Source organism: Parasteatoda tepidariorum, chromosome 3, assembly GCF_043381705.1.
Source record: "Parasteatoda tepidariorum isolate YZ-2023 chromosome 3, CAS_Ptep_4.0, whole genome shotgun sequence".
NCBI classification, from domain to species: domain Eukaryota; kingdom Metazoa; phylum Arthropoda; class Arachnida; order Araneae; family Theridiidae; genus Parasteatoda; species Parasteatoda tepidariorum.
In genome coordinates, this window is record NC_092206.1 from 48,660,618 (window position 1) to 48,686,163 (window position 25,546).

Sequence of the window (25,546 nt, forward strand, 5' to 3'; positions counted from 1 at the left end):
AATAAATAAATAAATAAATATATAAATAAATAATTAACTGGGCATGGTGNTATATATATATATATAAATTAAAATTAAAAGTTTTAAATATTACTTCTTGATTTTCCAGTCTGAATATTCATTCTATATAGTAGGTAATTCAAGACTACCAGTTACTACGGTTTTTTCAAAATATTTTATAGAATGAAGTAATGGACAATTAGAAACTAAAGCTTTCAGAATTTAATTTTTAGTTATAATGCTTACATTTTAAATGCCTCACCTTGAGAGAGCTGGAACAAAGTAGCGTCATAAATTAAAACATAAACATAGCTACCACTACTAGAAAGTTTCCCCAAAAGTCCAGAAAGCTGGCTGCCCTGGTAATTTATATATTTCTAATATATAAATATAGCGTATATTTTATTTTATTTATTTATTTATTGCATTTAATTTTGATTTAGACTGCTCATCAAAACTAAAAAGTTATCTTGTGGAAAACTTAAACGTAATAGTAGTTCTTTGGTTTTAAAATTATTCATTACTGTTTTATAAAATGTGAACATTCATCCTTGATTTCATTTAAACTAATTATTTTTACATCTAAAGGGGGCGTAGCGTTTATAAAAAGTGCTTAAAGGTGCTTATTTCCGATTTTCGTTTTTTAAAAGCCCTTAAAGGTGCTTATTTCATTGAGTGTTTTTAAAAAATGCTTAATTTTCCCGTTTCCAAAATGAGATTTTTCCTTTACCGTGTTGATTTTCTCCACGAATTATGCAAAAAGATATTGTTCTATTCAGAATTTTTACTATTAATACAACATCAATCTATTTCAGCAGACCATCAGTCCTTAATGTATGAAAACGCCTTTCGTTTTACATGATTCAAAATTTGATGATTTTTAACAACTGTCGGAAACTATGCCTAAAGTTTTTTTTTTTTTTTGGACAGTTAGAACTGTCAATAGTCAAAAACTTTGCCAACCCTGCCTAATTATATTTTTTTCTGAAGTGCTTAAATATTTTTAAGTGCTTGAAAAGTTATTAAAAAGTGCTTATTTTTTGTTGAAAAATTTGGCTACGCACCCTGATCTAGAACTACTATATTTCTTAAATAATTTTTCTTGTATATCAAATTTAATTTTTTTCCCCTTGTGTATGAAATTTTTTTTTTTCATTCCATTAATTTGTTCTGTGTTTTAGGCTGCTCAACAAATTATTGAACTCCAAGATGCTGTTCAGATTCATCAAGGTTTATTACCCGCTAATATCGGTCGACCTCCAAGTCTTCATGACATGAAAGCGATAGTGAAGACCTGGCGTAATCGACTGCCTGTGATAAGTGATGATTTGTCTCATTGGAGTGAGATTTTTTACTGGCGTCAAGAACATTATAAAACAATTGTTTCAAGTTATGAGCCTGGTCCAAATGGGCAACAGATTGAAGCTCAAGCAAATCATGCAATGCTTGGAGTACATGCTTCAGCTCAATCTATAATTCATTATGGAAAAATTGCTAGAAAGCATGGGCTTACATCAGTGTGTTTAGATGCATTAAGTCAGTGAGTATAAATTTTAAATAATAAAATTAACCAACTTTTAATATATTTTTTTATGCATCACTATTTTTTTTTATTTAAATGGTGGTTAAAAATTAGTTTTGATTTTTAGTTATTTCATTTCATAGAATTTAAACGTTTCTTACGGTTTTATTATGGTATAAAGGGGTTAATCACTAAAGATTGTTTTTTTTCTTTCTTACTTTAACTCTGTAGAGAAAAATGTGACTTTCTGGCACAAATATCTCAGAAAAACCTGGATTGATTTTAATGAGATTTATTTAAATTATGGCAAACTAAAATCTTGTGAAGTAGAATTTTGTTCTTGGCGAAATGTTTTTCAATAATATAACCATAAAACATGATTTTATACTTTAATAAGAAATGATAATTACAATGAACAAAATAATTAAATGCAATACAAGCGTTTTAGCTATACAGTGGGTGATCGGTTAACGAACATAATCCGTTCCAAGACTATGTTCGCTATCCGAATTGTTCGTTAACCGATCATCGATTCACCATAGACTTCTATGTGAAATCGATTAATTCGTTCTGGAGACCCTAAAAATTAAATTTAAAAAAATGTATAATTTCTTATTAAGTTTTTTAAAAAATAATATATACATATAGTCTTGCATATTAATCAGTCCTTTTCATTTTTTGCTATGGGGCGTTGAAGAACATGTCCAATGTCGATTNTAGGGGTGCACAACCTTTTTGAGTGAAGGGCCACTTGCACAGCAGGTTGGCTAACGAAGGGCCTCAGATGTATTTAGACATGTTAATGACAAATGTAGTAATGTTTATTTAAACATTAACGTTCCATTATTTTTATCAATAAACTTAGTAGTATCAATAACTTAGTAGTGTTCCATTATTAGAATTCATTCAAAAATAAAAAAACTTATACTTTTTTTTTGCAAAAAAACTTGCTATTTTTATCATATGAACAATAGATTTATCAGAATAAATAAACATTGAAGAAAAGAAATGTTTTTTTTTATCATATCATGCAATACAAAAATTCATTTTAGAATTAAATTTTAATAAATAAAAAAAAAACTGCAATTCCCGTAGAATGAAAGTAGGAAAAAGTTAAGTCATAATTAAGTAATATAAATTCAAATAAAATATTTTAATTTAAGAAAATTTATAGGTTTTAAACAAAAGCCTAAAATAAAAACAAAACTGTGATAGTTGAAAATAAAATTCAATGCTTATTTTGTAATGTACTTTATTATTTTATTTTATTAATTATTAAATTTTTTTATATCGTAAACATTTTCCTTTTTTTATCGAAAAAGATCACTTAAGCAGCAAAAAATTGAAATCTTTACTACAAACAGTGAGCAGTTTAAAAATTCACGTTTTCCGTCATTTTATGAATTTCTCAAGTTGCAATAACATTGCATTTAAATTAGGGAGGGATGTAACGAGTATTTGACCCTTCTGTGAAAAATTCAGTTGGTTGAATGATCAGTCAAATATTCCGCAGAATATTTTTTAGAAATGTATTTTTCCAAGTTTTTTTTTATTTTTGAATTTTTATAGTATTACTTTTTTTTTTAAATTATAATCAGACAAGTCTATTTTGTCATTTTTTATATACTTTGAGAATTGAGTTTATTATCACTCTTTCCCTGTACTGTAATATAAATAACCAGTAACATAGAAAAGAGTGATTTTCTGTATTAAAGTTTTGTTTCAGGAACTAAGAAAAAAATTTTTTTTTCTGTTTTTCTTTTTTTATGCATTTTTATTATGACTCGGCATTTTTTTTAAAAATAAAGTTACTAATAAAATTTATTTTATATCAATTTTTTTTCTTCTAAAATTATGGCAATGAGAAAAATTTAAATTGAGATTTTCAGCATAAGATTTTTATTTAAAAAATTAAGAACGCTCTTTTTTTCTATTTTTTTATTTTCTTTAAATAAAAAAAACCCTTTTTTTAGACGTTTTCATTATAACGTAGTAATTTTTAATAGCATTTTTGTTGACTTAAATCTTTTTTCTTGGCTTTTTCTGGTAGTTAAAAAACTAAGATGTTCAGCTTTAAAAAAATTTTTCAAAAATTGAGATTGATTTTTATGTTCTCTGTTTCGCTTTTCGACATTTTCAAAAACGTTCTTGATTGGCCTTATTTTTTAGAGTTAATTTATGAATACGTTTTTCCAGGAAATATTATTCTGAGCATTGAAATTTTAGTTTCAGTGTTGCTATGCTGCTAAAAGATTTTGCTATTTGGCCCCAAGTGTACGGCTTTCAGTCGATTTTTTTTTTTTGTGCCAAATATTTGATTTTTGATCAAATCACAATTCATTACCACATTCGACCAAATCATATTCGTTGCGGAAATAAAAACGAAGGAAAAATAACTAGGATTTAAGATAAAACTGTACCGAAATACCGTATCAAAAAGGGATTATTTAACTGCGCGATTAACAATCACGTGTCGTAATAACATCATAGTTAAGTAACGGAATCGTCAAAATCATGTGGAAAAGTATAGAAATAATTGGGAAAAAATATATTTATGCTGAACTCAGCACGAATAAAACGTGTCAAATGCATGATTTAAAATTTGTATGTCGTAATAGAACAATTGGAAATTTTTTTTAATACGTGCGAACGCATAGCAATAACTGCCGAAAAATTGTTGAATTGCAAAAAAAAGATAAAAAAATCACTTACATTTAAGATGAAACCGTCACAAATAAAGTGCACTGAAAGTGATTATTTAAATTTGCGATCTGAAACTCGCGTCGTAATAAAAATTCGGGATTTTCGAAATCACGTAGAAAAGCGGAAGTAACTGTTTAAAAAAAATTATTTATATTTACGATAAAATCGGCTTAAAGAAAGCGCGTTAAACGTACATTTACTAAAGAATCTGTTAAAATTGATTTTGTCAAAACGTGATGACTTATAAGTGCGATTAAAAATTGCCATTTTTTAAATATTTTTTATTGTGTTTAGAAGCTCTGGCGGGCCGCACTTCAGTAGTCGAAGGGCCGCTGGTTGTGCACCCCTATTTTACTGTATATATATAAATGAATTACACCACCTTTACAATATATAGTGCAATTAAAATGTCTTATTTACAAACTCTACTTTGTACAGAAGATTATTTTTTTCTGGATGAATTCCTAGTATTATAAATCTTTTATCTAATAGGAGTTTATAGTGCCCAAACATATTGTTATATAAACTGCATACTTTATTTTACATTGCCGATTTTAATTGACTCTTCTTCTCTACAGAATACATTCCATACCTAGTGTTCCAATTGTCGATTGTTTCCAAAAGATACGTCAACAAGTGAAATGTTACTTACAAATGGCTCATTCTTTGGGAAAAGTAGATTCTCAAGAGGTATTTATTGTTATAAAAGTATCTATAATTTCTATTGTTTTATAAGTTTTTCTTTATATTTTCTAAATTTTTTGGTTTATTTTTTTATTTTCTTATTCCTTAGATATAGAATTCATACAAGTTATAATTTATATTTCCAAATGAAAATTTCATTTTATTTAATGTTCCGATATCTCAAGAGTGTCATTTTTAAATAACAAAATAGAACGTTTTGCCAACTTTCAACTTTTATGACATAGAAATCAAATGTATTAAAAATTTCAATTATTGTCGGTTTTAGAATGTGTGCAGCGGAAAAAACCCTAATAACTACGAAAAATGTCAAGAAAAATAAAAAGCAGGGTTAGAATGATTGAAAAATATTTAATTAAAGTATATTTCATTTTAAGAAATCGTTGATTTGAATCACATAGTTTTTTTTTTTAATCACTGATTTATCTAAGTATTATTCATAAAGGACTCCATTAACTAATATATTATGTTTAAGGCTGTAGTAATAAACCTTTGATATTAAATCTCATTGTCAATAAATGTTATATTTATAGAATCAAAAAATAAGTTGATAAATTAAGAAAAAAAATCTCTTTTTTTTAAAGCTTGAATGTAAATTATGTAACTTTTAAATATTAGTTTTACATTATTCGTTTCCTATAATTTTCATATTTTAATGTGCTCTTTGTAGAATGTAAAATAATAACCTGTTTTATTATCAAAAAATATATTTCAATTTTACCCATTTACTAAACACATTAGTTCAATGCAAGCAATTTTAAAACTTATTTAATATCTATTTGTAACTAAGGAATTAAGACAGGAATTAAGACTTGCTCGGCCAAGAATAATTTATTTTTGAAAATATTTTATGATCTAAATTAATTTACTTTTCATTCAATAATCTGGTTCTCTGTCAGTTGCTTCTCTGTCTTTTCAATTTATTAATGTTCTTAGTTTGATAAAAAAAATTTTAAAAAAATAGGTAACTGACTTTATTTATTCAGTAATTAGTTTGCAATGATTAAATAATAATATTAACCTTTTTATTATTAGTGGTATTAAGTATTTTAGTTGCCTTATTATTGTTAAATAATATCAATTATTATTTATACCTTTCATCTGATCGTTAAACTGAAAACGCCATGAATTGAAAATCTTCTTTTTTCAATCAATATATTTAATATACTGTAATTATAATTTGACAAAATACTATTTTAATAGAAACTACGAATACAAACTTAAAACATTTTAATAGAGTGTTAATACAATAGTTACTGAACCTGCTTTTTAATGGAACTATTGGTGGTTATAGGGTTTAAAATTCATGTTATTATTGTTACTCCTTTGCAATTCAAACTAATTTGAAACATTTTTACCAAATGTGTATTTAATTGCGTTTGCATAGCATAATGTTAGGGTATACAAATCTTTATACTAATTTGAAAATTAAAATAAATTAGCAAAAAAATATTGATAAACTAATTTTGTTATTCTTTATAAATATTTAGTTTTGTTGCTTTGCTTTTAACAGGTTACAGAGATTCCAAAAGGTTCCAGAGGTACAGAAAATTCTCAGAATTTAAATAACATTTTTGCATAGTATATCGTTTAAATGTTTTGATAATTTTTTGTTACCGAAAAAAATGGTGATTTTACACAGTTCTTTAAACTAGCAACTGTGTTAAAGGCAATAGAAATCAGAATGTATTGAAGTAATAATTTGTGAAACTAAATTTAAAGGTCCCACTCATTAATTTAAGAGTTCAAACGGAAAAATAAATTTGCTTACATAGTTTATGTACTTGTATTTCAACACATTTAGTGACAAATTTTTTTTTTTACTGTAAAAAATTTAGCAATTTTTTTTTAAATAGTCCAAAACTTTCTCTAGGCCTGTCTGAATCTCCCCCGAACCGCATTGGCACAATCAGACACACTCTGCTCTCCTAAAATTATCTATTTATGAGATATCACTGCATTTATTAAATAATTTTGAAATTTAATAAGATAATACAGTAGAACCTCGATTAACCGAGGTTTCTGTTAACCAAGGCAATATTGAAGTCTTTTTTTTTTTTTTTTACCTTTTTTTTTCTCCTTTCCAAATTGAGCTTAGAAAAAATTCTACACATTTTAGTTCGTTGTCCGTGTTACAGGCACTTCTTCCCCACAAAAGCACTCAACTTCCAAGAAATATTACACTCTGAGAAGTCCACGAATGCTTTGTTAACAGTGGTCATGTGACCCTATTGAATACCAGTTGATTTTTTTTTTAAATCTTTTTAGCTGGGAAACATAAGTTCATATATGTTTATTTTTATCATTTAAAAAACGTTCTATTGTTTTTAAGTTTAAAGGTAGTTAAATTCGCAAGCACAGAAGGTTTTTATACATGTTTTCTATTAACCGAGATTTCCAATATCTGAGGTACTAGCGGTCCCAATTAGCTCGGATAATCGAGGTCTTACTGTATATTGATTTAAAAGAAGTGATAATAAATAAAATTTTAAAAAATGTTTCAAATTGTTGTCTTTCTGCTCAATTTTTAAAAACACTTGATCTGGTTTAAGAACTTAAAAAACTATATTTGGAGTAAAATGTGAAGTTGATCAAGTATAATTAGTTTTACCAAGATGATGTCCATTAGAGAAAGAAAGTAACATTTATAAGATTTTTATTTCCCAATGCATTAATATCATTGTTATCATTACTTTTTTAGGTCCAACATGCTTTAAATGATGGATTAAATATTATAGATTCTACTAACTGCAAATATTTTACGAAGGAAATGACTGCAGAATTTTACACTTTGAGAGCTGTGTTCCTATCACAATTGAATAGACATGAAGAAGCGAATAAAGTATTCAGTTATGCCTGTCAGTTACATGACACATTAGTTAAAACTTGGGCCTTATGGGGTGATTATTTAGAACAAATGTTTACTAAAGAAAAGCCTGAGAAGTATGTATCAAATATTGCCCTATACTCTTATAAATTAATGATCAAAATAGCATTTTATTTTAGATATTAGATCTAAGGTAATATTAGATCTGTTGCAAGTTAAGAAAAAAAAAACCATTATCTCTATGGAGAGAGTCTGTTTGCATCTAAGTGCACGCTAAATGGATGCCAAGCTCCAAGCACCAATGAATATCAACATCGCTAACTCTTGAAACAATTAAGCATGGTCTTCATTTTGCTTATAAAAAATAACATGAATTAAATTTCTGTCCGACAAGTTTAACTTTTAAAAGCTTTTATATTGTTTTGAAAGCATAATTATATAATTTGAATAGCTAAATAGAACGAAAATATGTGCAGTTACGGATGATTACTTAAATCCTATACCACAATGGTGTTTTCTTAACTTGCAACAGAGTATAGTAAACTGTCATGTTTACACATCTATCATAGGACTGTGAATTCGAGAAAAAAAGTTTAATATAGATATCAGTACTTTTTTCTTTATTTGAGAATCTCCCTAACTTTTGTGTTTTATCTTTTTAATCTCATTATCATTATCAGAATTTATATATTCTCTAAAAAATATATGTTTTACGTTACGTTAAAATAACATTATCTTAAATTAATCTTTTGTTATTTACCTAATTTTACAAATAAAGTGTTCTTTGATTCTCTTAATTTTTAGAATAAAAAATTATATTTTGAGTAAAAAGCCTTTCATATAAAAATGAATTGTAATCTTAATGAAAATACTTTTATCTCTTGAGAAATCTTTGCTGATTTTTTTTTGCTTGCATATTTAGTTAGCATAAAAATTCTTATTTGGAAATGTTAGAAACTATTATATGCGATTCTGCATCTTCATTTTAATTTCACAAAAATGTTCATGATTAATGTTTTTCTTCTCAACAACATCTTTTAGAATATATGAAATACAAATTAGCAGTGCAATAGAAATTTGAGATGTTGTTCCGACTATTTTGTAGTTTATTTTTCATAAAAATTATATCATTTAAAGACTGATTTTTTCATATATTTATTAAACAGTCAAATAACTTTTCATCAATTTAAATAAAATCATACGCTTATTTTTTTAAAGAAATTCAAGACAAAATTAAAAACAAAAAAGACCTTTACCTACTTCTAATCGACCAAACTTTTTAAATTTGAACAAATTTAGTAATTTCTTAATTATGCTCAACTTTATCATTAAATTGCAAACAAGAAAACTGGTATTAATTTTAAGTGAGCTATGTTGTTTATCTCTGCTACAGCCCTAAAAATTTTTATATAGGATAAAAATAAAAAGATCCGTGATAAAAATTCTCAGTAATGATGCCATTTATACCATGCAAAATATTTAAACTGTAGAGTCAGCAAACAAAATTCTAAAAATTGTTCTTTTATAAGCAACTGGATCTGAATGTTTTACTTCTTTATACAGCCAAGCATATTCAGTCTATGTCGCTGTCTTCACAAATAGTATTTCTATCAAAATTAATATTTAAAATTGCTACTATTCAAAAAGTAAGTTCAAATTTCATTTTCTTTAGTATAATTAATACAAATTTTGTGGAAGTATAAATTGAATCATAATTGAAGTAATAATCTAGTTTCCCATTATACCAAAATGAACTTAGAATATTAAAACATAAGAAATCCAGTGCTGCTACAACAAAAGGAAAAGCTTTCCTGCAAGAGTTAACATATATTTGTTTTCATATTAACATTATATTGTTTTTATCTAAATATTAGGTGTAGCAAAATTGAATTATGATAAATAAGATATAATTTTCTTTTACTATAAACTAGAATACTGTTGACAACATCTTTATTGTATTATGGTGGAAATTTTTAGAAAATGAAAAGGAAAAAGTAGACTAAATTTGTAAGCACTGTATCAAAATTTTGCAATCATCAATTGCTTTACTTATCACTAGTTTTTATCTGAATTACATATTTCTATGCAAAGTCATTTAAGCTTAAGATCTCAATTTTTTGTTCTTGTTTCTAATTATCTTACAATTATGGGTATATATGAAGAGCTGTGCAATATAGTGATGATCCACACTTTTTAAAAGTAAACATTTTTACTATAAACTGTTTTTAGTATGATTTCCAATTAGGTACTTAGCATGTTCTAGGAATTTACTTTAGACAGCAACTTAATATACAGAAATGTCATATTGCCTACATGGAAGTGATATTGTTTTTGATTAAAACATGTAAAATATTAAGCTATTCTGAACTATTTGAAAATGTGGCTAATTTCTATATTGCTCCAATTCTTTCATATGAGTTTGAACATCTTTATGGAATAAGATATAAATGACCTTTTGAAAGTAGTTTTTTTTTTCTGAGAATCAAATTCTTGTTAACCTGAGAAATTGTTTTAATTTGAATCTGAAGAATTAATCTAGAATTTGTTGACTTTACATTCTAGAACATTGTTACGCTAAATTTTTAGTTATATTTTAATTGGGAAAAAACATCTTCCTGATCCATTTATATATTCATGAACTAAACTTTTTAAATTTGCAAAAATGCTATTTGGAATTTTTTGTTAAGATTTTCATTTATTTATGAGTGTATGCAAAACCTATGTTATTATGTTAAGGTGGAGCAGCAATCTGTATTAAAATAATAAGTTCACTACAACTGTTATTATTTGCTGCCAAAAAAAAAATTCTTAAAGTTCATTTTTTTTACGTAGTTATTTCTTAGAAATCTATTGTTTAATCATATTATTTAACAATTCACATGTTATTTATGCATCACTCTTTATTTCAAAATGAAACATTTTAAACTCTCATTTTAATTTGTTTCAGCCGTAATATTGCTGTTGGAATAAATGCTCTCACTTGTTATCTCCACTCATGTCGACATCAAAATGAAAGCAAAACAAGAAAATACTTAGCAAAGGTAACTTTAAACTTTTGTTTATGAGCGTTTCATGAAACAGGATTATTCTTCTGGCCCTTTTTTGATTTTTCTTCATTTATTACTTAAACATTTTGAGTGCCATGCATATTTTTGAAGAAATCTCTCTCAGGTCATGTGGGCTGCTTAGAAGTACTTGTATTATGGTATAGCAATGTAAAGTGCACTTCTAACGGATTGAAATTAATAAATATTTAATTTTAAATAAATAACAATTGTGCTAATTTTAAATAAATTTTGATTAATTACTTTAAAATAGTTTAGCTATTTTACTTTTATGTCATGTTTTACACTGTCTCAGCCTGAATGAAAAGTTCTGTGTCAATTATCGGCTATTGATGCAGCCAGAACGAAAAGTTCTGTGTGAGTCACCAATGACTGAGGTGACACACAGCATGTTAACTACATATCACAAAACTTAACAAATAACTATTTATTTGACTCATAGACTATGAAGATAAAATATAATTATTTTTATATTTCATTTATTTATGTCAAATTAAGTAGTGTAGATTAAGGGAAATCCTCTCAGTTTTTTCTTGAAATATAGTTAAGTGATAAAATGTAACGTTTTTAATATTTGATGTTGTTAGTGTTACAGTGATATGCAGAAGTTTTAAATTTACATTATTTCACAATACCAACTAGAATTTTCTTTTTCTAGTTTTGCAGCCATAAGAGTGTTGTAAAATTACTTTTTTAATTTAGCTTAATATTTGTTTTTTCAACGCTTACAATTACTGGGATATTAATATTATAATCATCTACATTTCTTATTTCATAAAATTTTATAAATTTTGTTTTCAGGCATTATGGCTACTCACATATGATGATGAATCGTTGCAACTTAGTGACACTTTAGATAAAAATAGTGTTGGAATACCTCCCTTGCAATGGCTTCCATGGGTACCTCAATTATTAACTTGTCTTGTTAGAAATGAAGGGCGTTTAATGCTAAACGTTATAAGCCAAGTTGGAAGAACTTATCCGCAAGCAGTTTACTTTCCTATCCGCACTCTATATTTGATCTTGAAAATAGAACAAAGGGAAAAGTGTAAGATTCTTTCTATTTATTTAATGAAACATTTAAAATGAATGAAAGTTGAAACATAATTTTTTTAATAATACAGCCAAAATGATTCATTAGGCCTCAAAACATTGTGCATTTAGAGACATACAAAGATGAATGATACTTGACAAGATACATGTACTCAACAAGTTTATATTCCTCGACTTTTCTTTCTCAGCAGGATGGTGCTCCACCTCACTAAAGCTCCCTTCTTTCTCAACTGAGAATCACTACATTGCTCTTTGTCTGCCTTATATTCCACTGTTTTCGTTGCCCCCCCCCCAGGTAGCTAGATATTACTCCTTGTAATTTCTTTCTATGGGGTTGCATGAAAAACAAAGGTTTATGTACTCTCAATGCTATCATTGTGTACTCTCAATGTTGCGATTACTGCAGGAATTGCTGCTATGGTAGACATTATGAAATGTAAACACTTTCGTATCAACAGAACTAGATTACCATTGAGTTGTATGCCTAATGACCGAAGGTGTGCTGATTGAACACTTTTAAGAAAAAAAACTTGATGAATGTATGCATCTTTCAGTGTATGGCTTGTCTTTGTATATTATGTTACTTGTTAGTAAACAGTCCTTGATGAATCATTTAGACTAACCTTGTATTTTATAAAATCAATGTAACTGGTAAATTAATTTTCTAGTTAAAGGAAACAGCTCTCAACCTGGTCCTTCTGCATCAACTCCTGGTAGTCCCGCTGTGTCACTTAATGAAGCTTCGAATAGTAATGGTAAGGCTATATTGTTTAGTTCTTTTTTGACATTTCAATATTGAAAATTTTTTAAGATTCAAATTTTTGTTTTCCTGGAATATATTTTATTCTAGTTTCAGATTTCTCACAAAGCAGTACTTCTTCTGAATCTGCTCCTATTCGAGCAACGCAGCCAATGTGGAGATGTAGCAGAGTTATGCATATGTTACGGGATATACACCCAACCATTGTATCTAGTTTAGAAGGCATTGTTGATCAGGTAGGTCGAAATTTTACAGTAACTGTAATTTTAGTGTGATTAATTTTGTTAGAATATAAATAATGAGTTAGAAAAAGATTTTATGATCTGATTTAATATTTAGATACTTACAAAAGGCTTAGTTTAAATTATGTAACTACAAAATTCGAATTTTCTGAAGATGAAGAGAGTTTCTTTCTTGAGATAAAAAATGATTAATTTCCTGACTTTTAACATACAATATCATTTGAGTTTCATGCAGTATAATCGCTCTTATCACTTGTGACTATAAACTACATCAATCTTAAGTTCTATGGGTTTAAAAATTATAGTCCTTTTCTACTTAAGTCTTGTAGGCTATCTTAATTTATGAGAGTTCAATACAGGCTATATTTAGAATTTTTGAAAAACAGTATGGAGTTTTATAAATATTTTCATCTTTTATTTTGTTGACTGGGCTGTACTTTTTTTTCGTCCTAATTTTGGTGAAATGTATTTTACAAAGGCCATTTTTTCTATAAACAATTATATATTGCAAGTTTATTACAAACTGATTTGTCTATTGTTGATTGGTAAAAAATTACATCACATTCCTCCTTGTAAGTTTTTCAACTTCATTTAAGTGTGTTTTAGTCAATAATTTACACAAATACACGTATATCAAAATTAATAATTGAGTTCTAAAAATGCTATTACCGATATCTTTGGCTATAACTATGAATCTTTGGTTGTAACAAAATGAAATATTAATTATACATTTTAGAAAAATAGGTTTGAGTAAGGGATTGATTTTCATGCATTTAAGAAAAATTAATTACTAATTAAGAACTTTGTAAAGGGTCCTTTTTTAATGTTTAGATTTTTGTGGAGGGTCCTTAAATTGTTTTAGTAGATTGATTCCTCTCTATCAATGAATTTTATTCATATGAATCCAATAAACCCAGAGATCATTAATATCTACTATCTAAAAGAATTTTCCAGTAATGTAAGAGAATCAGAGTTAGATTTTTTAAGATGAAATCTAATTAAAAAGTTTAAATTTTTTCTTTCAGATGGTATGGTTTCGTGAAGGTGTCTATGAAGAAGTTCTTCGACAATTGAGGCAAGCATTAGCCAAATGTTATTCAGTTGCTTACGAAAATGCTGCAGCTGTTTCAGAAGCTACCGTAACACCTCATACATTGAACTTTGTAAAAAAATTGGTGTCAACATTTGGTATTGGTGTTGAAAATATATCTAGTATATCCACAACTATATCTAGCTCTTGCTCTGAATCTTTGGCTAGGAGAGCTCAAGCCACTGCTCAAGATCCAGTTTTTCAAAAAATGAAAGGACAATTTACTGCTGATTTTGACTTCAGGTACAATAAAATATAAGCAATATGGAATAAAATTTTTATGGTCATTAATTTTGCTTTTAAACCATTTTATAACATCTTTTAAATTGTATGAAAAATTGATTCTAATAAAGAGTATTTTCAGTGTTTCCGGAGCAATGAAATTACACAATTTAATTAACAAGCTTAAAAAATGGATCAAGATTCTTGAAGGAAAAACTAAAATTGTTACTAAGTAAGTAATATTATTTTTTATTTATATGTTATTTAAAATGATATTTTGTAATTTATAACTTAAAGTCACAAAGTGAATTGAAATTGGAGTTGATTAATGATTTATTTGTTAGTTAAATTTTAAAACTGTTACATAATGTAAATCTAGGTAACATGTTATGCAACAGGCCAGAAGTAAATGAAAATTAACTGTGTTATTTCACTTTTTATTTAAAAATTCAAAATATAAATGTTACTGAAAGTTAAATAAATCCAGTTTTTAGCATGCTGGAAATATTATAAATGTGAAATATCTTTTCCTGTTTTAACTACACTTTGATGGCTTTGTGTTTCAGTAAACTTAAGAAGAAGAAAAAAATCTGAAGTGTATATTTTCTATTGTTTTTATTATAAGTGGGCAAAGGGCACCTAGAACATACCTAAAAATCAAATCTGCAATTTTTAAACTTTCTTGAAAATGTGAACACTAGAATGATTTTCAAAAGTGAAATTTTTGGAAGAGTTAGGACGGTGACTACACAGAAACAAAATTAAAGATTTATGAAACACACTTGTTAGCTTCTTAATTAAATCAAATGTTAATTCACTTTATCTGGGATTTATTTTGCAATCATGAATATCATTTGTTCATGTAAATGCAGGGTTCATAGTCGTCCTGATTTTTCTGATACAAAATATTCTATACATATTTGTCCTAATATTTAGCTTTTTATCCTGATATTCCTGACTTTGTTCATTTGTAACTTAGCATTTCGATCATCACATTAATTTTAAAAGATCATTTAGACTTTTTTTTAAGAAATTCTTTCACTGAACAGAAATAAGAAACACTAGACTTAACAGTGTCAAAACTAGGATGTTTTTATTAAAAAAAAAAAAATTTGAAAAGCAGCTAGCTTGAAAAATGGAACTACCGTGAATAGCATCGAAAATTTAGCACCTGCTTGTTTAAGCGAAATTTGTATTGTTGTTGTATCTAAATTTGCTTGAATTTTCATTTTACCCAACATTGCTGGCCAAAGTTAAATTAAGAAATTTTTTTTTGAACTTAGACATAGAACAAAATATAAATAATGGTGAACTGAAAAATAAGTAGAGATGAATAGACTCATGAAAAAATAAGTAATTCATTATTCAGTGATTGGTGTAAAAAGATGTTCAAGGTTAGCTGTTATTTTTGTCTGGTTTATTCTAAAAAAATGAATAAAATGAAAAGAAAAATTGTAGATAAAATAATAAATTCTTAGTTGATTATGATGTATGAGCCATTATCATGGAAAGTTACATTTTGAAGTCAACGAGCTAAACATTTCGAAAAATTCTGGTTAACAACGCTAGACCTTGTTAATTAGTCAAAAAATAAGTTCAGTCTTAAAATGTTTTTAGAGTGGCTCCCAGTGGTAATGTACAGTACAGTGGTAACTCTAATGCAGTACTGCCTATAAAAAGTTGCATTTTAATCTGCTGTTAAACCCATACAAAAAAATTGCATATTCATGAATATCAAAAAAGTATATAAGGGAAAAAGCAATGTTTTTTGGAAAATAATGAATGCAAATTTTTTCTTGCATTATTTTGATTTTTTTTTCTCATGTTGAAATTTCTATTTCCCTGTAAAAATTTTCAAAATTTATAAGCATATTATGTAGTCTTTTAAAAAAGGATTAGTTATAATAAGCTCTTAGCGATCATTAATATTATTATAATTTTTTTTACTTTAGGCCATTCCTTATTGAAGAAAAATGTCGATTTTTGAATAACTTTGCTCAACAGACAGCAGATGTGGAAATTCCTGGAGAATTTCTTCTACCTAAGGTACACTTATATTTTACAAAGTTATTGCTTACAGAAAATTTTGTAAGCAGATTTATTATAATACTCAATGTGTAATGACATCCTCAATAGTAGTTAATAGGTAGTGCAGAAAAAAAAATTTCACGACTATTTTGTCTTTTGACTCAATCTTAAGCGGATTAACATTTTGACATTTAAATTAGTTTTTATAAAAAGGCATCTAAAAAAATTCTCCGTGTATCTTTGTAGTCTTAAATTCTCATTTTGTTTAAATTTTTTAATTTCAGTTTATTCACAAAATTCAGTTTAATAAAAAATCATTCATAATTTAATTATTTATGGAGACAATCCTACTTATGTTTGGGCAGTTCGCATCTATGTTTTAATAAGTTTAAAATAGTTGAAACATTAATTGCAAATTATATTTACTATGAAATATCTTGTTTTAAAGGTTAATATTATTTATGATTTAATTTTACTTGACTACTTATTCAAATAGTAAAGTAATTCAAGCGCTATTTTTATTTTTAAATATTTTGCTAATAAGCAAAATCAAAAGCAAAGTAATGGCAGAAGAAAATATTAGAGCATGAAAAAATAATAAAATCGTATACTGATAAATATATTTTTTAATTAGTTAGTCACAAGTTGATAAGAGCTTAATCTATCTGCTTCTTTTTCAATTATTCATTAACTTTAATTATTTTTGAATTCCATTATTTGTTTGTCTGATTAGAATACTTTAGTATATTATCACCTTTTCTGTTTTTTTTTTTTATTATAATAAGATATCAAGATAATTCTCTTTTATTTTCATTTTTTTTAAAAATTAATTTAATTTTCATTCTATTTGTATACTTTTTTGTGCTTAAGTTCATTTTCTTTTATGCATTATGATTTTTTTCTCTTCTTTTCTAGCATAACCATTATTTTGTTCGCATCTCAAGATTCATGCCTAGAGTAGATATTGTTTTGAAGCATAATACTGCAGCCAGAAGATTGTATATAAAAGGCCATAATGGAAAGGTCAGTTCATTATAACATTTATCTTGAATTTAATTAAATTCATTGTTGTATCTTTATCTAATTATTGACATTAATTTTTTATAGATATATCCCTTTCTAGTAGTGAATGATGCTTGTTTGAGTGATGCTAGGAGAGAAGAGCGAGTCTTGCAACTTTTACGCATGCTTAATCACTGTTTGGGAAAGCAGAAAGAGACATCAAAACGGTTCTTAAACTTCACTGTTCCTAGAGTGGTTCCCGTTAGTCCCCAGTTAAGACTTGTAGAAGACTATGAATCATCAATATCTTTGCTTGATATTTATAAACAAGTAAATGTTATGCATTTTTCTAACTCTGTAGTCAGAGCTGCAGTTTGTGATTTAATTTAAACAATGTACATATTTTATTTCAATTTTAAGATTTTTTTTTCTTCTAACATGGGCTTTAAGCTCATACAGACTCATGCCAGGATGGGGTTATAAAGTCTAAGTAGACGGACCTCAAGCGTAAGAAACTTCCTACAGTTGACAGCTAAAGAGACAGCATTCGATTTAGCACTCACGGTATTTCTGCTAAAATTTGGAAATTGTGGGTCCTTAAGACGGATTTATTTATTCAGATTCATTTTCTTTATAAAGCCTTTTTTAATATAATATAAAACTCCCAGCAGTTAGAAGTTAAATGACCCATACGTTTGTAAACACATATTTTGTTTCTAGCATCAGTAATTTTTTTATATATATATTTTTTCTAGTAGCAGAAATTATTATTTTATTTTATTTGTTTTAAAGTTTTGTTTCCTAACTTAAATTTGCTGGCACTGTTTTTTTTTTTTTTTTTTTTTNTTTTTTTTTTTTTTTTTTTTTTTTTTTTTTTTTTTTTTTTTTTTTTTTTTTTTGATTTGGAGAACTCTTAGCTTGGTGAAGGCCAGTGTGCTTTCAATTTATTTGCAACCATATGTCCTGTGTGGCTTAAATTTTAATATTAATTTTCAGTTTAGATTTCCTTTTTTTCGAAACTAATTCTTCAATAAGTTTTTCTTTCATTTAACAATAAATGTTGTTAAATAACATAACAGTTAAATTACATAACTTTTTCACAACAAAAATGTTTTTACATTTGACAATAAATGTTGTTAAATGTAAAAACATTTTTGTTGTGAAAAAGTTATATTATTTGACTTATCTAATAAAGTTTTCGTTAATTTTCTAAACTTTGTTCTATTTTCAAACAAATGTAGTAAAGCATTATAAATTTATTTTATTGTAATGATTTTAAAATTTTTGTAAACTTCAAAGCTTTTGTTGCTGCATTATTTGCCACAAATTTTAAAATTTTCTTTTAAATTTCAGTCATTCCTAACTATTAGGTCAAATTTTTGTATTTTATTTTTGTGTGTCATTACTTTAAAACATAAAATTCCTTATCTTTTATAGCGGTGTGCTAAACGGGGTATAGAATATGATGCTCCATTAGCTAGGTTTTATGAAAGATTAGCTACTGTTCAAGCACGTGGCTCACAGGCTAGTCATCAAGTACTCAGAGACATCTTAAAGGATGTTCAAAGTATTATGGTTTCTAAAACTCTATTGAAAGACTGGGCGGAACAAACGTACCCCAGCGCCACAGATTATTGGACATTTAGAAAACAGGTACATTTCAACACTACAAATTTAAAAGTACTTTTTAGCCGAAAAAAATTTTTTTTTTCAATTATATTGATTTTTTTACTTGATATTGATTTGTTTTGCTTTTTTTTTCAGATGCATTTTAGATTTCTTTTATCGACTTCAATAGTTTTATTTTTAAATGAAGTTGCATATTTTATAATCTCTATTTTCATTTTTATAATATGATGAAATAATTAAATATTTTTTTCATTAAATTACCTTATCTATTACATGACATAATATATGTATATTTGTTAATTTATATGCTTTTTAAAATTTGCAGTTTACTCTACAACTTGCACTTTCTGGTTTCATTGAATATGTTCTCCATCTCACTCGTTTAAATCCTGATATGATGTACATTCATCAAGATAGTGGATTAATGAATGTATCCTACTTCCGATTCAATGTTGACGATACTAGTGGTAAGCTTACAAAAAAAAACTTTTTTTGCCCGATAAAGGATTTTAAATCACTTTCTAGTTTCCACCACTAAACCCTCTTAAGTCTTCAAACAAAATACAGTTGGTGCTCGATAAGATTCAATGTTGGAAAAAAATTTAAATTTGTAATAAAAAAAATTTCTTGGTGGAAACTTAATGTAAAGTTTTAATAAGGTATTCATGCTAATTGTCACCACTTGAATGTTTATTATAAGATATTTATTTGGGATCTATGTTTTTATTTAATTGATTTTCCCTTATTTTATTTCAACCTATAGTATCTAAAAAAAATCCTATATTCTTTATATTGGTCAATTCTACCCCTGTTAATGTTTAAATTACACAATTAGTTATTAATGTGAAGTAATTCATTTTTCAGCAACTTTTTGAAACGTTTGGTGAAATTATTCCTGTTAATGTTTAAATTACACAATTAGTTATTAATGTGAAGTAATTCATTTTTCAGCAACTTTTTGACCATACGTAAGGGGTCATGTCACTCTTCCTTAATTTTGTTTAAAAGATATGGTTTATATAATTTTTTGAAACTTTTGCTAAATCAAATTACCATATTAATATTAGCCTTGTATTAATATTCAACGAATGTGCTAAAAATAAAACTCTCAATTATAAGAAGTTATTTACAATTTGAAATGTGTATCAGGATATAATCATTAAAACAAAAAGAATTTTTCTATAGTTTTAAAAGAATTCTTCAAGTAAAAATAAAATTTTGTAGAAGCCACGGAAAGGCTTTTGTGGGACATGTAATTGGCTTATAAAAGTCCTAACTATTATCAGCAAACAATTTCGACAGAGCAGAAAATTACTTTTCTGGAACCAATGTGATGACACAACCAGGAAAATATTTATTGGAATGTATCTTTTGGTAAACTAATCATTTACTTTTTAACAACCATAATTATTAGTAAACTAATAATTATGGTGGTTATTCTTTAAACCGTAGAATTAATTTTTGCGTTTAAATTAAAAGTTCCATATCATAAAATTGCTGTTTATTTCTCTATGTTAAAATATATTTATCTCAATGTAACTAGCTGTTAAATTTTTATGTTAATATCAGTAACGTAGTTGATTTATTTTTGTTCATAAACTTTATTTTTTTCTGGGCTTAAAAAAAAGCAAATAACATCTGATTATGCTATACCTGTTATAATATTTTTAAAGTAGAAAATAAATTTAAAAATATTGAATGAATGTGTTTATTTAATATAAAAATTAAATTAAATATATTTTTTAATTATAAAAAATTAGCTTTTACTTCCTAGATTCTTTTTCTAATATTAATTTAAAATTGGCAATACAAATATCTCATTTTTTATCAAAAATGTTTTTTTTTTCCCATTAAATTTTGTTATTTTTCAATGCTGTTTACCAAATATGAAATTTCAGGAGAACTGGATGCTACTAGACCTGTTCCATTCCGATTGACACCAAATATTGCAGAATTTATAACTGTGATTGGAATTGTTGGTCCAATGACTGCGTCTATGATTGCTGCTGCACGTTGCCTTGCCATGCCTAATTTTAAGGTTGTTGCTCTATTAAAAGCTGTTTTAAGAGATGAAATGATTGCATGGTATAAAAAGGTAAGATATTCATATTGTAGTGTTTTAAGCTAAAAAAAAATTTAAGCCTTGCATACTGGGTAACCATTTTATCTTGTTTTCTAAGAAAAGAAATCCCAATTTTTTATTTTATGTCATGCTTTGTTTTCATTGTATCCCTGTACTTAGTTATTACAGTAGAACCTCGATTAACCAAGTTTTGCAACGGAAGGTAACAGACTTTTTTAAAAGAATGTAAATTTAACAAATTAATGTATATTAAATTTTAAAAATAAAATATTTTCTTGAGATTTGAATTATTTTTGAAAATGCGTCTTTCGATATTTAACTAAGTATAGTTAAAAAAAATTCCATTTTACTTTTTAAAATTTACTACTAGAGTTGATTTCCTTTTTAAATCTTTTTAGCTGTGAAACATAAGTTCATATATGTTTATTTTTATCATTTAAAAAACGTTCTATTGTTTTTTACTTTAAAAGTAGTTAAATTCGCAAGCACGGAAGGTTTTTATACCTGGTTTCTATTAACCGAGATTTCCGATATCCGAGGTACTAGCGGTCCCAATTAGCTTGGATAATCGAGGTCTTACTGTAATTAATGTAGTCTTTACGTCTTGTGAACATATGTAATAATAATATCCTTTTCATTTTAGAGGCAAGATGATGTCCAATCTAGTGAGAATAAACCAGATGCTGATGGAGCTATAATAATCCAAATGGTGACTAAAGCTACTTCAGCAATTACAAGTAGACTGCAGAGTAAGATTTTCAATGTGTTTACTCTGTTTTTTATTCATTGATATTTCTTACAATACGGCCGATTATGTTAAAATTTATTTTAAAAGCGATCCCCTAATGGAAAAAACATTGATTTAATTTCTAATTGACATTGATATAGATCAATGGAAAAGAAGTTATCAGTGTGTCCTAATAAAAACCTAGTAAAAAAAATTTTTTATGGCCCTCATACAAAATTTCTTGCAAGATTTTTTTTTTCTCTTAAAAAATATTTTCTTGTTACTGAAGGTATTTATCGTTAAACTGTTAGCCATTACAATTTGTTCTATTTTTTATAATCCTTTAATTATTAAATCGTAATATTATTATATATAAAAAAAAACTTTACAATATGTAACTTTTTGTAAAAGTTTTCACTGTGTAAATTAAATACTTTTGTAATTCACTGTTTAATTATTTTTGAAATTTGTTCCTTATGTTACTGATTTTACCAAAAATCAGAATAGTAGTCTTGGTGCTTAACTTTTCAACTGTTGCACTTCTTGGTCAAATTTGTTAAAAAGAATTTCCTTTTAAAATTTCTGCTTTTCTGACAGGAAAGTTAACAGTTGTGATCTGCATTCTATTGTGAGTAAGCAGTTCATAATTGAGGAGGTTGTTTAAACTAAGTTTAATTCTTCACTTAATTTTTTTTTCTTTTTTAATTTGTAGTCCCTTATGTTTGCATTGTGCTTTGTAGGTCTTGCAGCATTTGACGGAACAGAAAATAAAGTAAATACTTTAGTTGCTGCTGCTAACAGTCATGACAATTTGTGTAGAATGGACCCTGCCTGGCATCCATGGCTGTAAATACAATTCACATTCAACCCCATCCGTTATAATCATGTCATTTCCATTGTAATATTTCACTAAATAAAATGTTTTTAAATTTTTTTTTATATGTGTAATAGTAATTTTAAATTACCATAACTAGTAATTTGGTCCAGGTACAATAGTATGAATTATGAAAAATGTAGGCTATCTGAAAAGTATCCTCCATTTCAGTGAAAATAAAAAACTGATAGATATAATATTTTATTGACATCTGAAAGATGCTCCTCACTTTTTCAACAAAACCACCATACATAAGGATTTGTGTACTTACCATAACAACTTTAAAATCTTATGCATAAAACTCAGCCATCTTCAAATAGCATAATGTCAACATCCTCTTAGTTCATCAGGAACGAATATTTTCTTTTAAAAAATCTGACCTGCTGACATCACTCATGTTCAGACCATACGTCACAATGTTGAATAGCTGCCAAAAAATTTTTGCCCATAGAAATATGTACTTTGTATTCAGCATTGCTGATTATAAGCAGCTCTCAATAGGACTGTTTCATGAAACAATATTTTTATTACTACAGTGCATGTCCAAGGTTACATCTAAGCATCAAACAACTGCTCATATAATTGCTTCAAAAATTATATGTACAGTACAGAACCCGTTATCCGGAAATCAGAAAACCAAAAAACCGGAACAAAATTCGATAAATTTTCCCCCCATTTAAAAAAAAAATTTTTTTTCCTCATAAGATTTTAGAATTTTTCTTTCTTTTTTGAAAGATGTTTACCTTACCGTCATTTTGGAAATAATCATTAGTGTATTACTCCATAGTTTTTTCTTCTTTTTAAAATTATTTCCAAAAAAAAAATTTTTTTTAGTTGGGTTTAACAATAAAAAAGCGGCTTTTTGTAGTGATTCAGAAAACCGGAAAAATCAGTTATCCGGAATAGCGATAGTCCCGATCGTTCCGGATAATCGGTTCCCTACTGTAATATAGAGAAATATGATGTTTGAAAGCAATTGATATTTAGCATTCAAATTTAGACTTCTACCTTCTCTCAGTAGCATCAATAGACTTAGGTGCACTCTATCTTATCATAAAAAAAACTTAAGATTATAATATGAAATATAAACATTGTGGTAAGGAGATATTCGGATACATATAATCATTAATTTTATTTTAAGATAGTGAAAATCTTAATTGAATTGCAGAATTCAGATACTGAATTGAAATATTGTATACACATACCATACATTAAATGAATTTTAGATTATACATGAAAATAATTCACTTTTATTATTATATTCAAAGTTTAGTTAAGGGTTATTACAGTAAGGAACCGATTATCCGGAACTATCGGGACCACCGCTATTCCGGATAACTGATTTTTTCGGTTTTCTGAATCTCTGCAAGAAGCCGTTTTTTTATTGTTAAACCCAACTAAAAAAAAAATATATATTTGAAAATAATCTTACAAAGAAAAAACGATGAAGTAATACACTAATGATTATTTTAAAAATGATGGTAAGGTAAACATCTTTCAAAAAAGAACAAAAAATCCTGAAATCTTATGAGGAAAAAAAAAAAATTTTTTTTAAATGGCGGGAAAATTATCGAATTTTGTTCCGGTTTTTTGATTTCCGGATAACGGGTTCTGTACTGTATTTATGAAGTGATTAAATAAAAAATTTATTTTAACTCGTCTTACTATTTTTTTCTGGAGAGTGCTCCCTCAAATCTCCCATACACCATGGGGTTTTTTTTTTGTGTCACTTCTTCCTCTAAATAGAATGAAACTATTGGAAATAAGGCTATACTAATCGATTCTTATATAACTGACTGCAATCCTATATTTGATAAAAGAGTTCCCACTCTTTTATCAAAACAAAAATCTAAGACTTATTTTTCAAAAAAATTAAGGATCTTAAAAATAGTATAATTGTTTATCATAAAATTAACTGCCTAAAACAATAAGTGGTATTCTTTTATTATAAAGTAATCCTATATCTTTTTAGAAAACAGTATGTAACTTAAACATTTTGAAATAATTATTTATCACCATATTTACTTCATAATAAGTTTTATATAAATTATTTCCAGCCAAAACTGTTCTAAGGAATTAACTTTGCATAATATTATTAAAGTATCTGGCGAAAAACGCATTTAAAAGTTGATTAGAAATTTGAAAAACTAAGCAGTATATTCAACTGCATTGTTAACAGAACAAAAATTTTAATAATAAAATCAGTAAATTTCGTTCCTTTATGCAACAATCTGTTAGTACTAAAGAAATACAAATAATAGCATAAGATATTAATGAAAGTAGGGTTTCTCAAAACGCTTTACTCAAAATGTATGGGCATTCTAGGTAATAAAAGTAGTTCTTCTTGCAAGACAGAAAAATTGTTACGATCAACTAAAGTGATACTAAAAATTAAGGACTTTTAAAAAACCTTGAACCAAAATTTTATTCTCCCCCTCCCCTTAAAAAATATTAAGTTTTTAAGGATTATTGAAATCCTGTATAATGCATGTTTCATTAACCTATTTAAAACCAGGCATAGAAATTTTATAAAATGTGATATTGCATTCATTAACAAACAAAAAAAAGTTTTAGAGTAGAAAAAATATTCTCAATGTCAAATTTCTTTTTAAGTCAATGGACAAATCATTTAGTTAGCATACCATAAGTTTTTTTTTATGAAATTTGTATTTTAATTTTATTTATAGAACTTCTTGCAACCTTAACCCTAATTGGAATGATTATACATTATCAAAAAGATGAATTTACCAACAAATCTTGCAAGTTAAAAAATTCTCTACAGAAAACTCCAATTGAATTACTAATATTTTATCTATATCTTAAAAAAAAAAGGGTAAGGGGTTAAGGGTTTTACCCTTAAAAAAAAATTAGTGAAAAATAAGTCATGTTAATAAAAAAAAATTATAACTGAGTTCATGCACTTTCAATAAAAATATTCAAAAATACTAAATATTTAAATCGCATCTTATAGTTAAATACGAGCATCTCTACCAAATAAATTTTCACAAAAATATGAT

The 25,546-nt window shown here is 26.6% G+C and overlaps 1 protein-coding gene across 7 annotated transcripts in view; it reads left to right on the top strand.

Moving 5' to 3' along the window:
* LOC107452298 (Transcription-associated protein Nipped-A) overlaps positions 1-22,589 on the top strand; it is a 102,775-nt gene extending 80,186 nt beyond the window's left edge. For 6 of the 7 annotated variants that reach the window (XM_043043109.2, XM_043043108.2, XM_071178593.1 and 3 more), the window contains 17 exons: positions 1,182-1,540; positions 4,804-4,915; positions 7,629-7,870; positions 10,702-10,795; positions 11,621-11,867; positions 12,541-12,627; positions 12,723-12,868; positions 13,900-14,207; positions 14,329-14,418; positions 16,139-16,232; positions 17,130-17,237; positions 17,322-17,546; positions 18,654-18,869; positions 19,171-19,312; positions 20,744-20,940; positions 21,572-21,677; positions 22,396-22,589. In XM_043043109.2, coding sequence (XP_042899043.1) covers positions 1,182-1,540; positions 4,804-4,915; positions 7,629-7,870; positions 10,702-10,795; positions 11,621-11,867; positions 12,541-12,627; positions 12,723-12,868; positions 13,900-14,207; positions 14,329-14,418; positions 16,139-16,232; positions 17,130-17,237; positions 17,322-17,546; positions 18,654-18,869; positions 19,171-19,312; positions 20,744-20,940; positions 21,572-21,677; positions 22,396-22,505 — 2,883 coding nt within the window. In that variant the 3' untranslated portion in view covers positions 22,506-22,589. The remainder of the gene's footprint in view (positions 1-1,181; positions 1,541-4,803; positions 4,916-7,628; positions 7,871-10,701; positions 10,796-11,620; positions 11,868-12,540; positions 12,628-12,722; positions 12,869-13,899; positions 14,208-14,328; positions 14,419-16,138; positions 16,233-17,129; positions 17,238-17,321; positions 17,547-18,653; positions 18,870-19,170; positions 19,313-20,743; positions 20,941-21,571; positions 21,678-22,395) is intronic. The other variant, XM_043043107.2, reaches the window with a different exon arrangement.
* The last annotated feature ends 2,957 nt before the right edge of the window (positions 22,590-25,546 follow it).